The sequence below is a fragment of the Pyrus communis genome, chromosome 11, assembly GCF_041283825.1.
Source record: "Pyrus communis isolate YQ-2024b chromosome 11, ASM4128382v1, whole genome shotgun sequence".
NCBI classification, from domain to species: domain Eukaryota; kingdom Viridiplantae; phylum Streptophyta; class Magnoliopsida; order Rosales; family Rosaceae; genus Pyrus; species Pyrus communis.
The window spans coordinates 15742559-15763488 of NC_142575.1; the positions used below are offsets into that span (position 1 = coordinate 15742559).

A 20930-nucleotide genomic window follows, 5' to 3' on the forward strand; every position below is an offset into this window, starting at 1 on the left:
AAGGGCTTGAAAATTGGTTAACATGGTAGTTGTTGTAATTGTCTTTTAGATGGGGACTCAATTTAGTTGTTGTAATTGGCTTGAAAATTCGTAACATCAAGACTATTGAGATGTTTGTTATTGTAATATGGTAATTGGGAGTTATCTAGATGTTATGGCTTATTTGATATGTTTATTTGTGTTACTAAATTTTAAAATTAGGGTGTAGTCATTGTCATTTGATTTGGCTTATTTGATTTGGTAATTAAACTATTGATTTGGCTTATTTTAAAATTAGGTTGTCTATTGTTTCAAGTGCATTAGGAATCTATGACATTGTAGTGGATAGTTTTGTTGCTGGATTACTTGATATTGAAGGAAATTAAACTATTAACCATGAAGGGCTACAAAATTTCTGTTACATTCTAAACAGTTTAGTAAGATTACTCTCTTCCTATTGAATGAACTAGGAAGTAGCGTTTTTTTAGATTCCTCTGGTGCTTTTGGTATTGGATTTTCTGTTTGTGCTTGTCCATCCATATGCAACTTTTCTATTTATTTAATTGTTTACTCTCGAGTTTTCTTTAGACGGACCTCTGGTTTAACGTTTGATAGTGTTTCCACTTGATAAACAAAACCCTCTCTTACGCTATTGAACCGTCGTTGTTCTTATTTGTTTTAAAGAATTGAACCTTGTGTGTCTAGCATGTGTAGGGTGCACATTTACATACACAAGATAAACATAAGACATGAGGCTGGCTTCTATTGATTTGGTAATTGATTAGTACAACTAATATAAATTTAGTCATTGTCATTTGATTTGGCTTATTTGATTTGGTAATTGATTAGTACAACTAATATAAATTTATTTGTGTTACTTGTGTAATATATGGCTTATTTGATAGATTATATGGCCACCTCACGTAATTGGATTGATCATGAGGAGGATGTACTACTTACCATCCTCGAGGAGATGGTTGCTGATGGTGTTAGGTGTGAGACCGGCAATTTTAAGGCTGGTACTTTTGTAACGGTTGCCTCCAAGATGAGGGAACAGATTCCTGACATTAATATAGAGCCGAAGCATATACAAAACAAATTGAAGCGTCTGAAAGAAAAGTATTCGTCTGCATATGACATGATGAATACATCTGGATTTGGTTGGGATGATGAGAAAAAATGTGTTGTTGTGGATAGTGACGAAATACTACAGGAGTGGGTGAAGGTAAATTTTTTTTTTCTTATTCTTTATCAATTAGTTGTTTTGAAAGTCTTAACCTTGATTTCTTTGGGTTCTTATTGTAGAAACATCCCAATGCATCTTGCAAACCAAATAAGCCATTCCCGTTGTATCCACGGCTATGTACGGTGTTTGGGAGAGACCGAGCCACGGGTAGCATTGCTGAATCAGCGGCAGATGCAATTGAAAATATGGGTTTGGAAAGTGAGGATTGTGAGACTTCTGAGATACCTCCACTTTCACCTACCCCATCTCCTTCTGTTGCTACATCTAGTGCTTCTCAACCTGTTAGGAAGAGGAAGAGGAGCAGGAATGATGGTGATGCAAATATTGTATCTGTTATCAGTGAAGGTTGGAATAAAGCTGTTACTGAAATGAAGAAATTAGGTGAAAGTTTTACTTTTAGAGAAGCAAAAGCTAGACTACCTTCTGAGCTTCAGGCCATGGGTCTCCTATACGATCAGGTGTTAAGAATTTCAATGAAGTTAGTGAACGATACCGATCTGATGGGTATTTGGAGCACCTTGGATGACTCACAGAAGCCAGATTTCATTAAAGTGTTTATGGAGAGCCTTTGAGGTTTTAGTATTTGTGGTTTTAGTATGGGGAACTTTATCAACTTCTAAGTGTTTTCATTATTACTTTAGCAAGACATTATTTGTTTTTTAAGTCAGGACGAATGTTTGATTTCGGATATTTCATGTTTAAGTTATGCATATTTCATTTTCTTTGTTTAAGTTCTAAATGTTTAAACCCTAAAATGTTTACGATATGCATGATCATTAAACTTATATATTTTTCAACATTTGTCATGTGCTCTTATGTGGTTTGCCTTGTTCCTGCAATGGGGAATATTTAGAGGGGTGTCCTTCTAAACAAGGCCAATTCTAATGTTTGTAGAACCTATTAAGGTGCTTGGGGCTTGTTCCCCCACTCGAGAAATCCTGAACTAGGCCATTGATCTCTTCCGAGATAATATCCAAAAAGGAATGGGAAAAATCTCTTTCAAAACCGTCAAGGCCTAGAGCCTTTAAACACCCTATTGGGAACAAATCATCCTTGATCTTGTCATTGCTAATTGGCTTTGTATAATCATTGTTCACCTTCTCTGATATTATTAGGATAACATAGTCAAGGATAGCCCCCCAATCTTGCTAACCCCCAGACATGAACAAGTTGATGAAATGCTCTTCCACTGTCTACCATGTAACATTCGCCTCCTCTATCCATACCCCTTGAATGTTTTGCAATTTTTCAACTGTATTAAATCATCTATTCTATATGGTGGTCTAGTGAAAGAACTTTGAGTTAGAATCCCAACCTGCATCCATTTGATTCGAGACCTAGTTAAAACTTCTTTTCTCTTTCTTTCAATTTGTTAATACACTTTATCAAGGCCTTAATCTGCTCACCATGTTCCTCCCAATTATCATGGAGGCAACCCAAATAATGCATTAGATGATCAATTTCCTCCCTTCCTCTGTTAAATTTTCTTCTACTCCATTTCATCAAATTTTCACTAGAAGAGTTTAATTCTCGTTGCCATTTCTCCAACCATCCACACCTACTTTGAATACTCCAGCTCTCTTCAACAATTTGTTAACTTTTGTGTATATATTCTTGCATTCTTGGGATTCGTAGTTTATTATGATTTTATGTAAATTATTTATTTCCTTAGTGATAGGATTGTAACATCTTATAAATCCATCCTTAACAACAACAACCCACAATTGAAAGGACCAAAATTAGGGACTAAAAATTGAATTGGGGTGTGGGTTTTGCAATTTGCACAATAAAATTTGATGGGTTTGTGGTGAAAATTCGAATGGAGGTGTAGAAAACGGGAAAAATTACAAATTTTAAAGGGGTTTGCATGTGAAACACAACATATACCTATTAAAATTTGGACCAAGAAAAACAAATAATGGATAATAGTGTTCAAATTTGAACAACTTATTAAAAAAAAAAAAAAAAAAAAAGAGTCATGTCCCGTTCCGCCCATAAAATTGTACCAAACAACAGCGGAACATGGGTATTTTAGTCATTTTAATCTTTTGGTTCCGTTCCGTCCATGTGCTACCAAACGCAGGACGGAACAACCGTCTTGTTCCGTCCTGTGCGTACCAAACATAACACAGAACATCTGTTCCGTCCCGTCTGCGTACCAAACGCTACCTAAATGACAAGAAAATAACGAGTTTCGGATCAACATGAAAACTAATCGGATCGTTATCGAGTCACATGATAATAACTCATTAGTAATGGATCCTTAACAGATTTACACGAAAGTGATATGCGGGTAACCTGTTTCGACAAGTTCAGAAAAAAGTTATTTTGATGATTTTAATTTTTTAAACAACTAAAAAAACTTACTAGAAATACAATAACCATTATGTATATGTATATATTGTATATTAAACATTAAATATGCATTGTTGTTTTATTATTCTATATAAATTTAAAAAATTTAATTTTTATTTATTTGTTTTTAGAGTATACTATAAGAAAATAGTAAGATTAAATTATAAAAAAAACATTAAAATAAAAGTATCAATTAATTTAAAAATATCAAACACGTTAAAAAAAAAATTATATTAATTACTTTACAAATGCGAAAAATGTGAAAAAAATATGCGATGGCTTGTGATCGCATCCTCTATGTTATGAGTATGGGTACATCGTTGTTTAAATTTAAAAACCATACAAACCCTTATGAATAATATTTTTAAGGGAGTTCAAAAAAAATAAATTTCATAATCATTAATGTACAATTCTAAAATTTTTGAAAGCATATATAAACGTGCAAGGTTCCTCAACCCTTTATTTTGCATATCCTTGAACATTTGATATTTTATAGTAATGTACTAATGTTTTTTTAGTAGGCTCTTATTTTGGAGTATATAATACTTGAAAGACAAATGTTTTTATTTTATTTTTATGTTTTGGAGTAATATTTATATGACAATGTGGTATGTATATATTAATTTAATATTATGTTTTCTATTTATTTTTGGTCAAATTATGTTTTTCATTTTCATTATTATTGATTTAAAAAAAATATTTTCTTTAACAGGTAATAAGTCGGTTCATATTACCTGATAATATTAACGGTCGATTTCGGGTCGGGTCATATTATCTGTTTATTTTAATGGGTGTTACATGACACGACCCGTTAAGAGATTGGGTATGACACGAACACGAAAAATATGACACAAATACCAGGTCTAATTCTCCCATGCTGTGAAGATTATGACTTCGTTTTGGTACATTAAATGAAAGTAGCTATATATTAACTCAAAATACAATTTTACCAATGCATTTAACGGATGTATAACAGAAAAATTATTTTTGAACTAGATTTTGTTAACGGACTATATTACAAGAGTATAAATTTAAATTACTTTACTACAAGGGCTTCTTCTGTATACTTTATAGCCACATGAACTATTTATCTGAGTCTCTCTGCCTTCTAATTTAAGAACAAAAATAAAAAATTGTTCATACACGCAAGTGTGGGCATATGCTAGTGTTTGATTAAGGTTGGGTTGGCTTTCCATCTCGTCCGAGTTAACCCGCGCATAACAATTTCGCTAAAACGAAAAATAAAGAAAGATCGGCGCATAATTTCATTTCACTTTCGGCAACAATTTTCATTTCATTTTTGCCGCCCTTTAATTTCTCCCTCCTCGATCTGTGCTACAGCTCACCGGTGAGCGCACACTGCTTAAACTGCGCACCACCCCTACTGCTTCTCTCTCTCTCTGCGACTGTGGAGCACACCACAGGAACTGAATTGGCAACTTCAACGGGTAGGTCTCTCCTTCTCCAAGCTTTGCCTTTCATTTTCGTAAATTCAGGAGCAGTATAGTTCCGCAGTGCCTGAAATTTGAAACCCTAGAAGTAGAACTGTTTCTGAACTTCGAATTTTTGTTTTCGGTTTTCGCTGTTGATGCTAATTTAGTTTCATAGACTGGGAATAGCTAGGGTTTGAGTTCATAGAGAACTTGTTAGTCTCTCTCTCTCTCTCTCACTCTTGGGTAGAAATGGAGGTCCGACCCGAGATGCTTGTGAGTTAGCCCTATGGAAATGGTAGGGATATTTTCAAATTTTTAAGCAAAATTGTATGGGATGGGGGCAAAGTACTTCCACCGTGCCAATACAGCAGTGATTTTGTGAAGTATTATTATTTGAGTTAAGTTTGGAATAATAATTGTCGACTTTTGAAGCAATTGCTTCCCGTTTGTGTGAAAATTACTTCCAGAATGCTAATTTGTGAAGCCACTAACTCAGGATTCCTTGGGTGTTTGCGTGCATTTCTGTGCTTGTTTGTCAACGTCCCCCTGTCGATTACTTTCCAGTAATAGTTGCTTAAGTTGCATTAGTATTCTGGTTTACGGCTTACAGGGAAATCCTTGAGTTGTTTACTTAGTATGGCTATCACTTATATTTTTCTTTTACATTTCCTCAAAGGTTGCTGATCTGGTGATTTCAATATGTACATAAAGCAGGTGAGTTTTGGTTATAGGTGGATTACTGTTAACCTTGTTTGTTCCGAGTGATATCTATAATTCTGTATTTAACTTTTGGAGATTTTCTAATATATTATTAATATGTGCCGTCCTGCAATTAGGTTATTATTGAAGGATTTAAGAGCTACAGAGAACAAGTTGCTACTGAGGCCTTCAGCCCAAAAGTTAATTGTGTTGGTAATTATATCTCCCTTTGTAATTGCATCTGATGAATTTTATGCTTTTTTTTATTTTTTTATTTTTTACTTTGATAAATATAACTGATTGGATTAGCTTTTAAAATGGATAATGTAATTCAAACGTTCAAAGTATTGAATTATGAGGTGATGATGTGTCATATTTCCATTTTGTTTGGTTTGCATAGTGATAGACATCGGATAATGATGTGCTGAAGTATCTTATCTTGCTTCTTAAGGTGTGTGATGTAAAAAGGAGTTTTATGGTTGTCAACGAATGTTTAGCTTGCAGAGCTCATGGTGTATATGGAGGGAAAGCAAGAATAGCCATTTTGAGAATCTTAAATTTCCAATCAGGGTCTTTGAGCATTCCATGCTGCAGAACCTATCCTTTTGGATAACATGAGCCCTTCTTTTTGATTTTTCCGATATACCTTTGTGCAGCTTCACGGCATAAGATAAAATCTTGTGTACTAGAATTTTGATGTCATTCAACCCAGATTGAAAAAACATTTGAGTCTTCAGTAGTTTTATTCATTTGTTACTTTTGCATTTCCTCTTGTAAAAGTATGCCTATACATATTGGAGATCTTCTCTTTGAAAATAAAAATGTCAATGGTACTTCTGTATCTGTATTTGCTGGTTTTTTAATTACGTTCTTTGTCATCTTGCTTCTATATCTAATTCTGTGCTAATAAAATCCATTTCAATGATGTTTACTGCAGTTGGTGCCAATGGGTCTGGAAAGACGAACTTCTTCCATGGTAAGTATTAAGTCTGAGTGATTCTTGCAGTGGTTTTATTCCCTCAATCAGTATTTCTATGTTTCCTTTCAGAACTACTAACGTTGACTGATTTACATTTGTTGGATTCAAAATTTTTCTATAGCGATCCGGTTTGTCCTAAGTGACCTTTTCCAAAACCTTCGGAGCGAGGATAGGCATGCTCTACTCCATGTAGGTTTCTCTGAACGTGTGTTTTTGTTTCAAGCTATTTTGTCAAACCAATTGCTTATTAAACAATTTTTATTTGCAATTCATGCTTCGTCATGATTGACCAGGAAGGTGCAGGGCACCAAGTATTATCTGCGTTTGTGGAGATTGTCTTTGATAACGCTGACAATAGAATCCCGGTAATATTTATTGATCATATCTCGTTAGTTATTTTCTGTAACTTATAATTCTCTTTTAATAATTATCATACCAAATTTGTTATTTTCTTCCTTGTGGTACCCCCTCCTTTTTATTTCCTATGAAGAATTGCATCCTCTTGCAGTTCCTGTCCTCCCTCTCCCTTCTCTATCTCTCTTGTTCAGTACACATATATGGAAAATTTACTGCATGGTGCTCCTTCTAGCATTCAACCGAAATGTATCACTTTGAAAGTTAGTTATGACCACAATAGGAATGAATGGAAAGAAACAAGCAGATTTTTTAGGACAACGAAGGCAGTAGAAGGGAGGATATGTGGGATAATGTTCGGTTATGGTCATCTCTGTGGACTTCGGTTACTACGGAATTTAGAGATTTGTCTTTTTCAGAAATTTGGCGTAACTGGAATGCGGCTATTAGTTAGTTTTGTGTTGTTTTTATAGTTTCTAAATGTCTGGGTGATGGTGCTTTTTATCTTGTTTTGTTTGTGCCTTTGCGGACTTCTTGTCCGCTTTTGTATTTGTATTGTTTCTTTGCAATAAAAATTTGTTTCTTCTTCTTCTTCTTCAAAAAATTTAGTTATGAGTCTTCTGACATATACGTTTGTGTGCAAGTAGCTGTGCTTCTAGGCTCCCTAGTCACACTTTTTTCCCCCCCTTGGTGCAGGGGTTGTGCGAAGATGACCACAATAGGAATGAACCATAATGTTTTGGCTTGCAACATTTAGAAAAAGTATATATAAATCAAGTTTGGAGTGTGTTCTACTATGCCCACCCACCTTTTTTATATTGATTTGCCATCTATATTTATAGTTATATGGTGGGTGGGAAAATAGGACAGTTGGGTGGGCATAACAACACTCTTTAGAGTTGACCAAGAGATTTTAGAGGGACAAAGCGACTCGGGCTTGCTCTCCATTGTCTGTTATTCGTTGATGCTATTATGGAAAAGACCTCTATTTTGTCAAAGTTTGGAACTGTAGCAGTATTATGTCTCTACCTTGAGAAAGGTTTATCTGCAACAACAAAAAGCCTTATCCCACTAATTGGGGTTGGCTGTTGAGAAAGGTTTATCTGAGGGGAAAAATATCTTGTCTGTAATAGAGGCATTGATTGGAAAGCTGCAATTAGTTAGCTCTATGGATTGATTGGAAAGATCTATCTTTTTAATTATTTGGCTTGATTGGAAAGCTGCAATAATACATGAACCGTGTGTGGTCTGCCAACATTGTGACTACCCCCAAAGTTAGGGCGATGTTATTTAAATTTGGGTAGGAATCGAAAATGATTTTTAATTTTTAGTGTATGGAACCATAAGCTCTTTTCCTTGGTTATGCCTTTGTCATTGGATTGCTAAAATTATGGAGGACATATAGTTGGCCTTGTAATTTTCTTTTTGTTGTATTTTTCCCTTATCTTTTTGCTAATGTGTTGATGTACACTCATAGTGTAGTGCCGATGTTGTAAGTTTCATGTTTTGTTTCAGAAGTGGACTCCTTGTTCACTATTTTATGCATTTTTTATATCTCTGGAGAGCTTTGTTTCTCATAAAAAGTTGGGTGATTAAACCAATTGTTTGGCTTATCATCCATACTTGAGAAGGCAAATATCAAATTTGCACATCGAGTATTCTAAGCCTTCTATCTTGATACGTAAAATTGCTCCAACTTTGGCAAGTTTCAAATTACCTCTGTTTTCAGTTGATGTTTATGTTTGTCCAAGTACACACATGCACAAGTAGGGATATCGTATGTGTTGATTATTGTTCATTTTCACAGCTTCAGCTTACTTCACCTCTTTAACACCAATTGAGGTATTTACCTTGCTTTCTTTTATGGGTTATATCTCTTTCAACTTTTGCACCACTTCTTGATAGGTTGATAAGGAGGAAGTGCGCTTGCGAAGAACCATTGGTTTGAAGAAGGATGAGTATTTCTTGGATGGAAAGCATATCACGTGAGTGCATATATTTTTGGGAAAATGTTAATGTGCTGTGTATTACGGGGGTTTTATTATTAGATCCTCTCCCATTGTTTCTGTTGAATGAAGCATGATAACACTAATTTCAGGAAAACGGAGGTTATGAATTTACTGGAAAGTGCTGGGTTCTCTCGCTCCAATCCTTATTATGTTGTGCAGCAAGGAAAGGTATGATTTTCTACTTAGTTGGACATTGTATTTTTAGCTGACAAAGTTCATTGTTATATATTAAGAATAGTTGAGATTGATGCACTTTTTTTTAATTACATTTTGTTGACTTTATCATAGATAGCATCCTTGACACTGATGAAAGACTCTGAACGGCTGGATTTGCTGAAGGAAATTGGTGGTACTCGAGTGTATGAGGAGAGGCGCCGAGAAAGTTTGAAAATTATGCAGGAAACTGGCAAGTCATTATTGAATTATTTGTTTACGGTTATTATATATACTTTCTTACAAGCTCTTCTCTTTTTGTTAAATCAGGAAACAAAATAAAACAGATAGTTCAAGTTGTTCAGTACTTGGATGAGAGATTAAAGGAGTTGGATGAAGAGAAAGAGGAACTAAGACAGTATCAGCAATTTGACAAGCAGCGGAAATCTTTAGAATACACTATTTATGACAAGGAACTTCAGGATGCTCGCCAAAAGTTGGCAGAGGTTAGTCAATGTTAGATGCTAGGCCATATAAAAGGTTTGCATAGTTTTTTTTTTCTCATTGCTCTTGAGAAGTGTTATTTATTTATTTATTTTGAAAAGAAAGAATTTTATTAAAATTCAAAGCAATTACAGAGTGTGACTGAGTTGTGCACAATTTAAAAATGGAGCCTATAGTACAGAATCAGACCTCTCAAATAGAGCTAAGTTACAAAAACATCCAAACTTGAAACCCAAACTCATTTCAGATGCATCATTATAGAAAAGTGAGAATAAACCCCAAACTCATTTGAAACTGACACCCAAAGAGCTGCCAAGTATCTAATTCGGTCCCCTTTCTTGTCTACTTCCGGACCCTTGAATCAATGTTAACTCTACCACCTCCGAATTAAAAATTCCTTCCAATTACCAATTTTAAAGCCACCCTTTCCACCTTCTCCACCACTGGATCTCGAAACTCTGCTCTTGGCCTGCCCCCAAGTGGTTCTGGAATCATATTTAGGTATCATATGCAATTGTCATTACATATATTGTTGTAACCTGTGGACATGTTTGATGTTCAGCGCATGTCTGAATAATAAATAGCTCTCCTTGAAGTGTTTGTGCTACTCAATGATAAATCTCACTCTACATCTTTAAAGTGATGAACGATGGTGTTATGGTAACTATTCCGTTTAGAAAGTTTGAATGGTAAAAAACTCCAATTTTGATTATAAAAAAAGTAATCTAAAGTTGAAGAGCCAAAATAACAATGTCCCAGAGATATATATATATATATATATAAACACATCTTGTGTCCTAAGTCCTAACTCTCTTTCTGATCTGACTGCAGAAACATGCGCAATGCTGACCTTTATGCCTAAACATATACTTTTTCACCTTGATTCAGGTAGAAGATGCTAGAAATAAGGTTTCTGAAACTTCAACAAAGATGTATAATACTGTGCTGGATGCCCATGAAAAGTCTAAGGAACTGGACAAGATTTTGAAAGATCTGACAAAAGAGCTTCAAACTTTAGATAAGGAAAAAGAAGCAATAGAAAAGCGAAGGACAGAAGCAATAAAGAAGCGCACAGAGCTTCAGCTTGATGTCAACGATTTGGAGGAGAAGAAAACTGGAAATACCCGTGCCAAAGTAAATTTTCAAATTGTGTTACCTGCATTGTTTTTATTGATTTTTTATTTTGTATTTTTGCATCAGTTTTCTTCTTTCTAGTTATAGGAGGGACATGAATGATGCATTTGTTGATCTTTACATGCTTCCAGGAAGATGCTATGAAACAGCTGCAGAGTCTGCAGAAAGAAATTACGGATTCAGAGGAAGAACTTAAGAAAATAAATCCTCTGTATGATAATCAAGTCAAGATGGAAATGGAGATAACAAAAGGGTATGTCGATATAATATTAGATAATCTTCTTATTTCTATCCCAGTTACAATATATAATTTAATTCTAGTCATGAGAAAATATTGATTTTTCTTTTGATTGGTGGAAAAAATAGGTAGAGGAGGATTATGTCGACTACTTAATAAATCATAATATGTCTTGTAGATGTTAAATAAATCTCCATTTTTCTGATGAATCTTTTTGAAACAGCATCTATTATGCTTTAAACAAACAAGGAGTTACTTAAGATTCATGTGCAGCTTTAGCTCATATACAAAAATCAATTTGTTCATCTAGTCTTTATGTTATGGACGAATTGCTTTTCTTGCACACTAAAACAATGCCCTTATTACGTCTGCTCGCTACGCAGTGATGATAGGCTATTAAGTTTAATTTGGCCCAGGTAACATTATAGAACAGTTTCAAGTCTAGTAGAAAGTTTTAAGTGTAAAGAGGAGCGATTGGAACTTGCTGATTAGGAATAGGCCTCGTTTGGGTAACCCGTGCCTGGTGGTGGTGATTCCCTCATGAGCAGGATTTATAGTGGTTCTGTTATTCAAATTTCAAAGTTTGGTTTGCAGTCTTGAGGGTAACATTTTAGGACTGTGAGTCAGGTAAGTTTCATAGTCCTTGGGAAATTCATTTCTCAGGATTTTCGTCTTCCGCTGTATTGGAGGGCATACATCAAAGATAGTCTGAGTTTTATAAATTATAGAAAAGTAAGTCTGTATAAATACTGGAATATATTTGGACCTTTGAGAAGTCTTGGCATATTTGCTAGTATATTATCTCACAATTGGTTCTTTTGGAATATAGAATAATGGAACGCGAGAAGCAGCTTAGCATACTGTACCAAAAACAAGGCCGTGCCACCCAGTTTTCAAGTAAAGCTGCTCGTGACAAATGGCTCCAAAAGGAAATTGATGATCTTGAGCGAGTTCTTTCTTCAAATTTGGCACAGGTATGGTCGTTTCTGTTTCAAATGTATATTTAAAGGGCTCAAAAGGAAATTGATGATCTTGAACGGTTGTTCTTCAAACATGGCACATGAATATTTAAATGGTTTCTTTTTTAAGCGTATATTGTACCTTCCATGTCATATCAGGGCGTAGTTGAAGTACTTCATAAGTCCATATGGTACTTTAGTATGTATTTCTTAATTCCAACTACTTGAAGTAGAACTGTATGCTGGTTAGTTTTCCATTTTGCCCCAATGATTGTTTCTTTAATTTTTGTGTAGATTCGTATACATACGGATTCAATTAATATCCTCTTTTCTTGGATTCAAATATTTCACCTTGTTCGACCAAAATAAAATTATTTCACTTTGAATTCACGTCATTTCTCAAAACTTTCTTTGAATTAGACGTATTTGAAAAAGAGAGGTAGATGGCACACTGTGTAAGACTGAATAAATCAAACTGAGCCTACCTCCTTTGCATTGAAACACTTTTTTAACCTTCCAACCGCTTCTCTATTTTCTCCACAATTAAATCCCAGAAATTATCTGCATGTGGATCACATAGCAGAGTGCCCAAATATTTCACAGGTCAACTGACCACCCTAACACTAAGACATTTCTGTTTTTTGTTAATCTCGCTCCTTCATTTTTGTGTTGCTAAGGATCCTATGGGGTGGTTTGGGTGGTTTTATTGTTGCTCTGTAATTATGTATGATTTGCTGTTCTGCTCTGTTTAGACTGCCTTGGTTGGGCGTTTAGTCTTGTGGCTTTTGGTTCACTTTTGATTCAGCACGTGACTGACATTCCTCCTGCTACAACTTATGTCCTTAGTCCTTAATTTTCTAGTCATTCATAACATTTATAAACTATGTATAAATTTTTACTTTAATATATTTTTTGCTTTTGTATGTTGCAGGAGCAAAAACTTATGGTTGAAATTGCACGGCTTGATGCTGAGTTGAGCGACCGGGATGTCTACATTGAGTCTCGAAGAACTGAGATTGCTACTATTGAATCTCTCATCTCTCAGTCACATGATGGGTTCAATCATCACAAGACACAGAGGGACAAGCTGCAGGACGAACGCAAGTATGAGTCTTTTGAACTTAATATTATATGAATTTGTTAGAATTATTCCAATATGAAAATATTTTTTGTTAGGTCCCTGTGGAGGAAAGAAACTGAACTTTCTGCTGAAATTGAGAAGCTGAGAGCAGAAGTTGAAAAGGCTGAAAAGAGCCTTGATCATGCAACTCCGGGTGTGAGTAATTGCTTTCTTTACCTTTTGTAGCTTCTGCTATGCTAAACATGGCTGTCATTTGTGTGAAACTTAGAGTGATTGAATTATTATTATTATAAACGTCGATAGATATGTAAACATAAAAATGTATAAAATTTCATATATACAATATTATATTCTCAGGGATCACAAAGCAAATCTTGTGAGGGATCAGAACACAAACTAAAATATACAATATTATATATGTATATATTTGCGCTGATTTAATGAAAACTATTTTTGTATTTAAATGAAGTTGCAAACACAGTGCATATCTAATAAAGCATCAATATTCCTAGCTTACAATTTTGGGGTTTGATGCTAGAACTTTTTCAAAACCTCATGGATCTTTGAGATATAATGACTTTGAACTTCCAAGGCCTTAAAGGTTATTTTGTTGGAAAAGAGTGCAAAAAAAATCCAACTTATTTTTCTCTGTCAATAACTGCAGAAAAGAATTAGTATTTATTGTTTGCATTATAAATCCACTTGTTCTGTTTTGTTGTGTTGTGTTGTGATTATGTATTTTATTATGATTGTAACTTATCTATTGGTGCATCTTCAAATTATGAGTTTTTTTCTTTTTTGTTCTTTCTTTTCCATGTTTAAGAATAATTGTATATTGAAGATCTTTAGGCAGTACTATATGTGACATTTCACCTTTCCTCTCTGCTTTTGTCTAATACTTTCAGGATGTGAGGAGAGGGCTAAATTCTGTTCGTAAGATTTGCAGAGAGTATAACATTCGTGGGGTATTTGGTCCTATCATTGAGTTGCTTGATTGTGACGAAAAGTTTTTTACTGCCGTTGAAGTAACTGCTGGGAACAGGTACTCAAAGTTTTATAAGGGTTCTACCCCCATTCTTTTAGGTGTTCCTACATTTACCAAATGTTGTTATGATCTGTTAGCTATTGCCTTTATTGTTGCACTTTTAGTTCTATTAATTGATTTTCGGTTCTTTCTGAACAGCTTGTTTCACGTTGTGGTTGAGAATGATGAAATATCAACCCAGATAATTAGGCACCTTAATTCATTGAAAGGTGGACGTGTTACGTTTATCCCCCTCAATAGGGTGAAGGCTCCACGAGTCACTTATCCACAGAATTCAGATGTGGTTCCTCTGTTAAAGAAATTAAAATTTGCTCCGAACTATACCCCGGCATTTTCCCAGGTTAGGTTTTACATCTTAGAAATCATTGGTTATTGGGTCAATGTCAGATTCATGATATCATTTTGGTAGTTGAGCTGTGTTGGTCAAAACCTTGGTTGTAACTGATTTTGCAATTATTGCATCAAAAGTGGACCTTTTTTTGTTTGTGTGTTGTTTTTGTATACATACATGCATATATACATATTTATTATTTATATGTATCTTCTATCTTAAGTTGGGGATCACTTTTATTTTACTCCAGTAGAACCATTGTGTTACTCACGAAAAGACGGGCAAAAGAAACCCCATTGTACACGAAGTACAGATTTACAAATGTAGTGTAATAAACTCTAATACCAACAACTATCTGTATGTCTAACATGAAACTACTCAAGGGGAGGACTAAAATCTTCATTACTTAACTGCATAACAGTAATGTTTCATTTGATTTTGCATACGGAATAAACTTGGAACTCACCTATGCTTGGGATTTATGCAAATGACACATTGATTTACTTGTCTGGGTTCAAAAACATGGCAATTAAATATTTAATTGCAAAATTGTAGTGGTGCATTTGTATGTAATGCTCTCTTCATAGAGTGAATGATGAAAACATGATTGACATTGAACCTAGATATAGGGAATGTGCAGTAAATCAGTATCATGTTGATATAGATACAAGTTTGAAAATTCATTGGTATACCTTCTTAAGTTGGTTCACTTTAGGATTATGTGTTCTCTACAAGGTATGGTGGTTTCTGTATGTTCATATTGTATTTTAGCATTCTTGAATTAATACTTCTAACAATGTTGAGAATGACCTGTCATCATTATATGTTCTTAACTTAGGTATTTGCAAGAACAGTTGTTTGTCGAGACCTTGATGTGGCTACAAGGGTTGCTCGTAATGATGGTCTAGACTGCATTACTTTGGAAGGTTTAGATAGAGATCGAGACCTACTCTTGCGTTATTTGTTGCAGAGTTTTATTTTTATTAGTTTTAATGCCTTGACAAGTCACCATGTATTCTCTAACAGGTGACCAAGTCAGCAAGAAGGGGGGTATGACGGGAGGATTTTATGACCATAGACGATCAAAATTGAAGTTTATGCATATAATAATGCAGAATACAAAATCTATTAACATGAAGGAAGAAGAGCTGGAGAAAGTGAAGAAAATGCTTGAAGATATCCTTTTGGAAAATGATTTCATATACATGCAGAGCAGTAGCTTTATTGCTATAACTTTAATTTACTTTCACTATAAAAGAAGGTTTTCTGGCTACCTAATTGCAAGGGTTAAACAAAAACACCTTGATTGAAAATAGAAGTTTGCTGCTGACATGGGTTTTGTTAATATTTAGATAAAGAGGTAAACCTTGGATTCCTTAATCTTGTCAGCTTGAGTGATTTGCGATCATATGCACTTCATAAGCTGAGCATTGGTTTGACACAAATGGTTTTAATCACTTTCTGCCAGAACTTCTATTCTTGTTTTCTGGAAATTTTGATAAATCCAATTTGAACTGATTGATTATAACAAAAAATTCCTAAATGGATTTGACTGAGTTGTGTCCGGTATGTTAATTGGTTTGAAGCCCTTGAATCTGTACAGCCCCCTATCTGGTTACTAAAGCCAACAAAAAATCTGACGAAAGATAATCAGAGGCCCCTGCCTGAGTTTTAATGTTACTGTCTTAATTACCTAAATTTGAGAAGGGTTTGAAAAGGAAATTGAATAAAATTGACCAGTATCAGGCAGGTAATCCTTTTGTGTGTCATTGTCTAAATATTTTTTGGCATTCCAGTTAGTTTGATATATTTAGATTGCGTAGGTGTTTTGTTTTTAGAGTGGGGTGTTGTTTGTTTCTATTCCTTTGTTTTTTGTTCTTGTCATTTACCCTGTTTTTGTTGTTGACTTTTCCTATTGGTTTTGGGTTGGTTTCGTGGACTTCTGGTTCACTTGATTGTACTTCTCATTTCTCTCTTGGTGATATACTCTTTATGTCTATCTGAAAAATATAGCCTTGTTTTTACTAAATTTACCTCACAGATAGACAGAAGTATTACAGAACTCGTAACTGAACAGCAGAAAATTGATGCTAAGCGGGCCCATGACAAATCAGAACTGGAACAACTTAAGCAGGACATTGCTAATGCTAATAAGCAGAAGAATCTGATTTCCAAAGCCTGTGGGAATAAGGTATTTTTGGCATTTGAGATGACATCTTCCAGTGCCTGTAGGAGTTTCAATTATCTGTTGTGTGTGCTTATATTCTTCCCTCTTGACCATAGAAAAAATCACTGGCGGATGTGGAGACTCAAATTACTCAGCTTAGAGCCAGTATGGCCATGAAGAGAGCTGAAATGGGCACAGATCTCATTGATCATTTATCTCCAGATGAGAAGGATCTTCTTTCAAGATTAAACCCTGAAATAGCAGATCTTAAAGAGAAGCTTATTTCATGCAAGACAGATCGTTTTGAGGTTATTCAAATATAGTTGATTAGTATTTAGAGTATTACTGTGTAACTGTGTCCTTATTTGCATCTCTTTCTACTCCTCACGTGCGTATATAGACTGAAACAAGAAAGGCTGAGCTGGAAACTAATTTAACCACAAACCTTGAGAGGCGGAGGCAAGAACTAGAAGCCATAATATCTTCTGTGGAGACTGAGAATTATAATGGTGAAGCTGAAATTAAGATTCAGGAACTTAATGATGCTGAATTATTGGTTAAAGATGCAACAGAGCAGCTCAAAAGTGAGGCATCAAGCTACTGTTTTTGAAATGCCCATTCTGAAGTTTTGAGTTTTGTTTTGTGTTTTAACTACAGTTTTGTTCATCAGGAGTTTCTGAAAGTATAGATAGCCAGTCAAAGCAGCTTAAGAGAATTAAAGATGAAAAGACTGCGTTAAAGGTAAGGTGGTTATATTATTAGATTCTAAATGTGTGTTGCCGCTGCTAAGATGAATACTTGTGGATGCAGACTTTGGAAGACAAGTATGAGAGGACACTTCAGGATGAAGCCAAAGAATTAGAGCAACTGTTGAGTAAAAGAAATGTGTTTCTTGCAAAACAAGAAGAATACTCAAAGAAAATCAGGGAATTGGGTCCATTGTCATCGGATGCTTTTGAAGCGTATTGCTCCATACTTTAAATTATTTTACGGAATAATTAATGTCAATATTATGTACACAATATCTGGATCTTGTTTAGGTCCAAATTCTCATAATCTATTTGGGTATTATCTAGGTTTTCTATTTGTTGAAATCATTTGCACCTTGAGATCTTTTACCACTTCTCCTGCCAAGATTTGAATCTAAGAACAACTGTTTCCCACCTGCCGTGTTACTTGAGCTCGAGTCCTATTTAGTTAGTAATTCAACCTGTGTGATGACAGTCCATCATTGATGCATGCATTGGCTAGATTCTTATTTATTTGTTCTTACGTTGAGATGCAACACCGTTGGTACGTTCATATTTATTTGTTCTCTTCTGCTTGAAATGGTAGGTATAAGCGAAGGGGCATCAAAGATTTGCATAAAGCGCTGCATAGATGCAATGAACAACTGCAACAGTTTAGTCATGTCAACAAGAAAGCACTTGATCAGTATGTAAATTTTACTGAGCAACGAGAAGAGCTCCAGAAGAGGCAAGCTGAGCTGAAAGCGGGTGATCAGGTATCAATTCACTGTCAGATCTCTTGTATTGAGTTGGTTTTTTCTTTTAAAGATTGACTAAGATTAGGTAGTCTTGCCATTTATTTGTGTTTATTTCAATTTTTGCAGAAAATTGATGAACTTATAAAGGTTTTGGATCAAAGGAAAGATGAATCAATAGAACGTACTTTTAAAGGTGTTGCTAGGCACTTCCGAGAAGTTTTCTCAGAACTTGTGCAAGGTGGCCATGGGCACCTTGTTATGATGAAGAAAAAGGTTTATTGCTGAACTTGAACTCTTCAGTTTTTCCTCTTTGGAGTCAATCCTGATATGCGTGGACATAGCTTGATGCTTTGCGTTTATTGGTTCATTATCAGCTGAAAGAATGTACTATTACTGCATCTCTGTTAGCCGAGGTGCCAGAGATGCTTGACACTCTGTCCCATCTAAATGTTCGTTCAGAAAAAATACAGTTTCTTTCTCCATTAAAAAGATAATTAAAAATGGTTTCTATTCCTGGATTTGTCGTCAAAAGAGCCTAGACATAACTAGATTGGCTTGAGTATGTAGGATTGTCTTCTTGAATGTTGCCTTCATTTTAGACATTTAGTTAAAATTCTAATGATTCTACTTTAATCTGGGTGTTAAAATCTGCAGGATGGTCACCATGATGATGATGATCAGGATGAGGATGGACCACGTGATGCGGATTTGGAGGGAAGAGTCGAGAAATATATTGGTGTAAAAGTGAAGGCACGTATTTTCTGTTGTTCTTTTTACTAAAAAGTTAAACTGAGAGCTAATAAACATTTGTGATATTAAGTGGCGAGCAACCCCATGGGGTTAGTCCTGTGGTAGGGCTGGTAGAATAAGTGCCCCAGAAAGCATAGGTCTCGAGTTGGATTAGCCACAGATGTGTATACTCTTGTGGGGCCACCTCCCATTGTTTGTCCCACCCATTTGGTTTGCGGGTCTGCATGTGCCCTTGGGATCTATGGGTCAGAGATTTAGATACCTTAAATTATAATTGATTTGGCAAAATTATATGCTCCCTCTGTGAGACTGGGAATTGAATCCAGTCTCAGGTACAAAATTGTTAAAATTGAAAAGAATAGAAAAAAAATAGATGTAATAGCGTTTTCAGTAAGGTTGTATTTATTTTTAAATTCTTTTTTTCTTTTGGCAGGTTTCTTTCACTGGACAAGGGGAGACTCAATCCATGAAGCAGTTGTCTGGAGGTCAGAAAACTGTTGTTGCGCTAACGCTTATTTTTGCCATCCAGCGATGTGATCCTGCCCCATTTTATCTTTTTGATGAAATAGATGCAGCACTTGATCCTCAGTACAGAACCGCTGTTGGAAGTATCCTTTATATTGTATTTTGTTTTCTTTTTTTCTTTCTGCTCAAATGAAAACGTTTTCAGCAGGCGTTCAAATATTATGTTCGTTTGTCAGCCAACAGGTTCCTAGATCTCCTAAAGTAACCGTGCATGCTTGTTTTATTAGGGAACACGCTATGTTCATGACACAGATTGTAGGTTCTGATGTCCTGCACGCCAATGGAGCTAAAGTTGGTTAAGGGATGAATGACTATTATATGTCCCCTCTTCTAGTTCTACCAATAGCTTTGATCATTCTTTCCGACTCCCTTAGATCAAAAGTTGGTTAAGCTGCCACATGTAGATAACCTAGAGATGGAAGGAAAGCCGCCTTAAATTTCTTTTAATTAACGGATTGATTTATCTGTGACCATGATAAAACCCTAGAAAAACAAAACCAAAGTAAGAATACTTAGTAATACAGCTCTTAAAGCTAACCTGTAGCAGGTATCAAGTCACAAGGGTAGACATGGAAAATACTCGTACAGCCTCTTACTATGCATTTCCTTTTGACATTTCTATGTTGGAAGTTTCACTTGCCATACAACTTCCTTAATTACCTGTTGATAGATATGATCCGACGCCTGGCAGACATGGCAAACACTCAATTTATAACCACAACATTCCGGCCAGAGCTTGTGAAAGTTTCTGACAAGATATATGCTGTTGAACATAAAAACAGGGTGAGCCGTGTCAACGTTGTATCAAAGGATGATGCATTGGATTTCATCGAGCGCGACCAGTCTCACAATGCGGAGTAAAGGTTAGAACAACTTTTGTATTTTCGTTTTAGTAATATTTTTTTTTTCATGAAGTTGATTAGGTTCTCTAGGGCAGAAGTTCCAGGTCATGATTTTTAAAACCAGAGACAATGGACAAGGAAAAAGGCCCTTGAGGAGTTTTTGTCATTGTAGATGAACGGCTGCAGGGTCATTATTTTACTGTTATATTACCAGCTTCGTTTTGGAATTGAACGATGTTTTTTTCATCTTTTGGTCCGTCCAGCATGGTTCAATAACAGGAATGACGGAGGAGCAGTCTGCATTTTGGTAAATTGACACACTGATGGAGGGAGATCTTGAACAAAGTATGTTTGCTTCTGTATATGCTCAAGTCTAGATGCTGAAGAACCATTAGCTTCATCCATTGACAATTTCCGTGTAAGATTGTATTGCTCGTAAGAACGAACCATTAGCACATAATACTTTTAATCCATAACATGGAATGCCACTATGAACCATGAGAATAAGTATATATGTATAATATTAAGGAGTTTATGTTGTCTGCTGGTTTCGTTTTGTTTCCCTTTGGAAGGTCTACATAATGCTTAGTTGATGCGATGTATTTGGTCGGATGCAGTTCATTTTTTGGTCTCTGGTTCTAGCACAAGACAACTCAACTCT

General features: G+C 35.2%; 2 protein-coding genes across 2 annotated transcripts; both read left to right on the forward strand.

Annotated features, from left to right (window-relative positions):
* The first annotated feature begins 888 nt into the window (after positions 1–888).
* On the forward strand, positions 889–1956 carry LOC137725582 (uncharacterized). Its single transcript, XM_068464318.2, has 2 exons — positions 889–1204; positions 1285–1956. Exons 1-2 carry the CDS (start codon positions 890–892, stop codon positions 1795–1797), a joined length of 828 nt encoding a protein of 275 aa, XP_068320419.2. The 5' UTR covers position 889; the 3' UTR covers positions 1798–1956.
* A 2883-nt stretch (positions 1957–4839) lies between these two features.
* LOC137741589 (structural maintenance of chromosomes protein 3) lies at positions 4840–20811 on the forward strand. The gene is made up of 30 exons (XM_088679348.1): positions 4840–5028; positions 5690–5727; positions 5850–5925; positions 6650–6688; positions 6813–6880; positions 6985–7056; positions 8951–9030; positions 9144–9222; positions 9343–9460; positions 9538–9713; positions 10600–10845; positions 10977–11098; positions 11913–12057; positions 12974–13146; positions 13219–13318; positions 14029–14165; positions 14307–14508; positions 15338–15425; positions 15526–15675; positions 16539–16690; positions 16783–16974; positions 17067–17250; positions 17337–17407; positions 17477–17628; positions 18002–18170; positions 18279–18425; positions 18807–18902; positions 19336–19510; positions 20098–20290; positions 20533–20811. Exons 2-29 carry the CDS (start codon positions 5713–5715, stop codon positions 20286–20288), a joined length of 3615 nt encoding a protein of 1204 aa, XP_088535474.1. The 5' UTR covers positions 4840–5028; positions 5690–5712; the 3' UTR covers positions 20289–20290; positions 20533–20811.
* Positions 20812–20930: the final 119 nt, after the last annotated feature.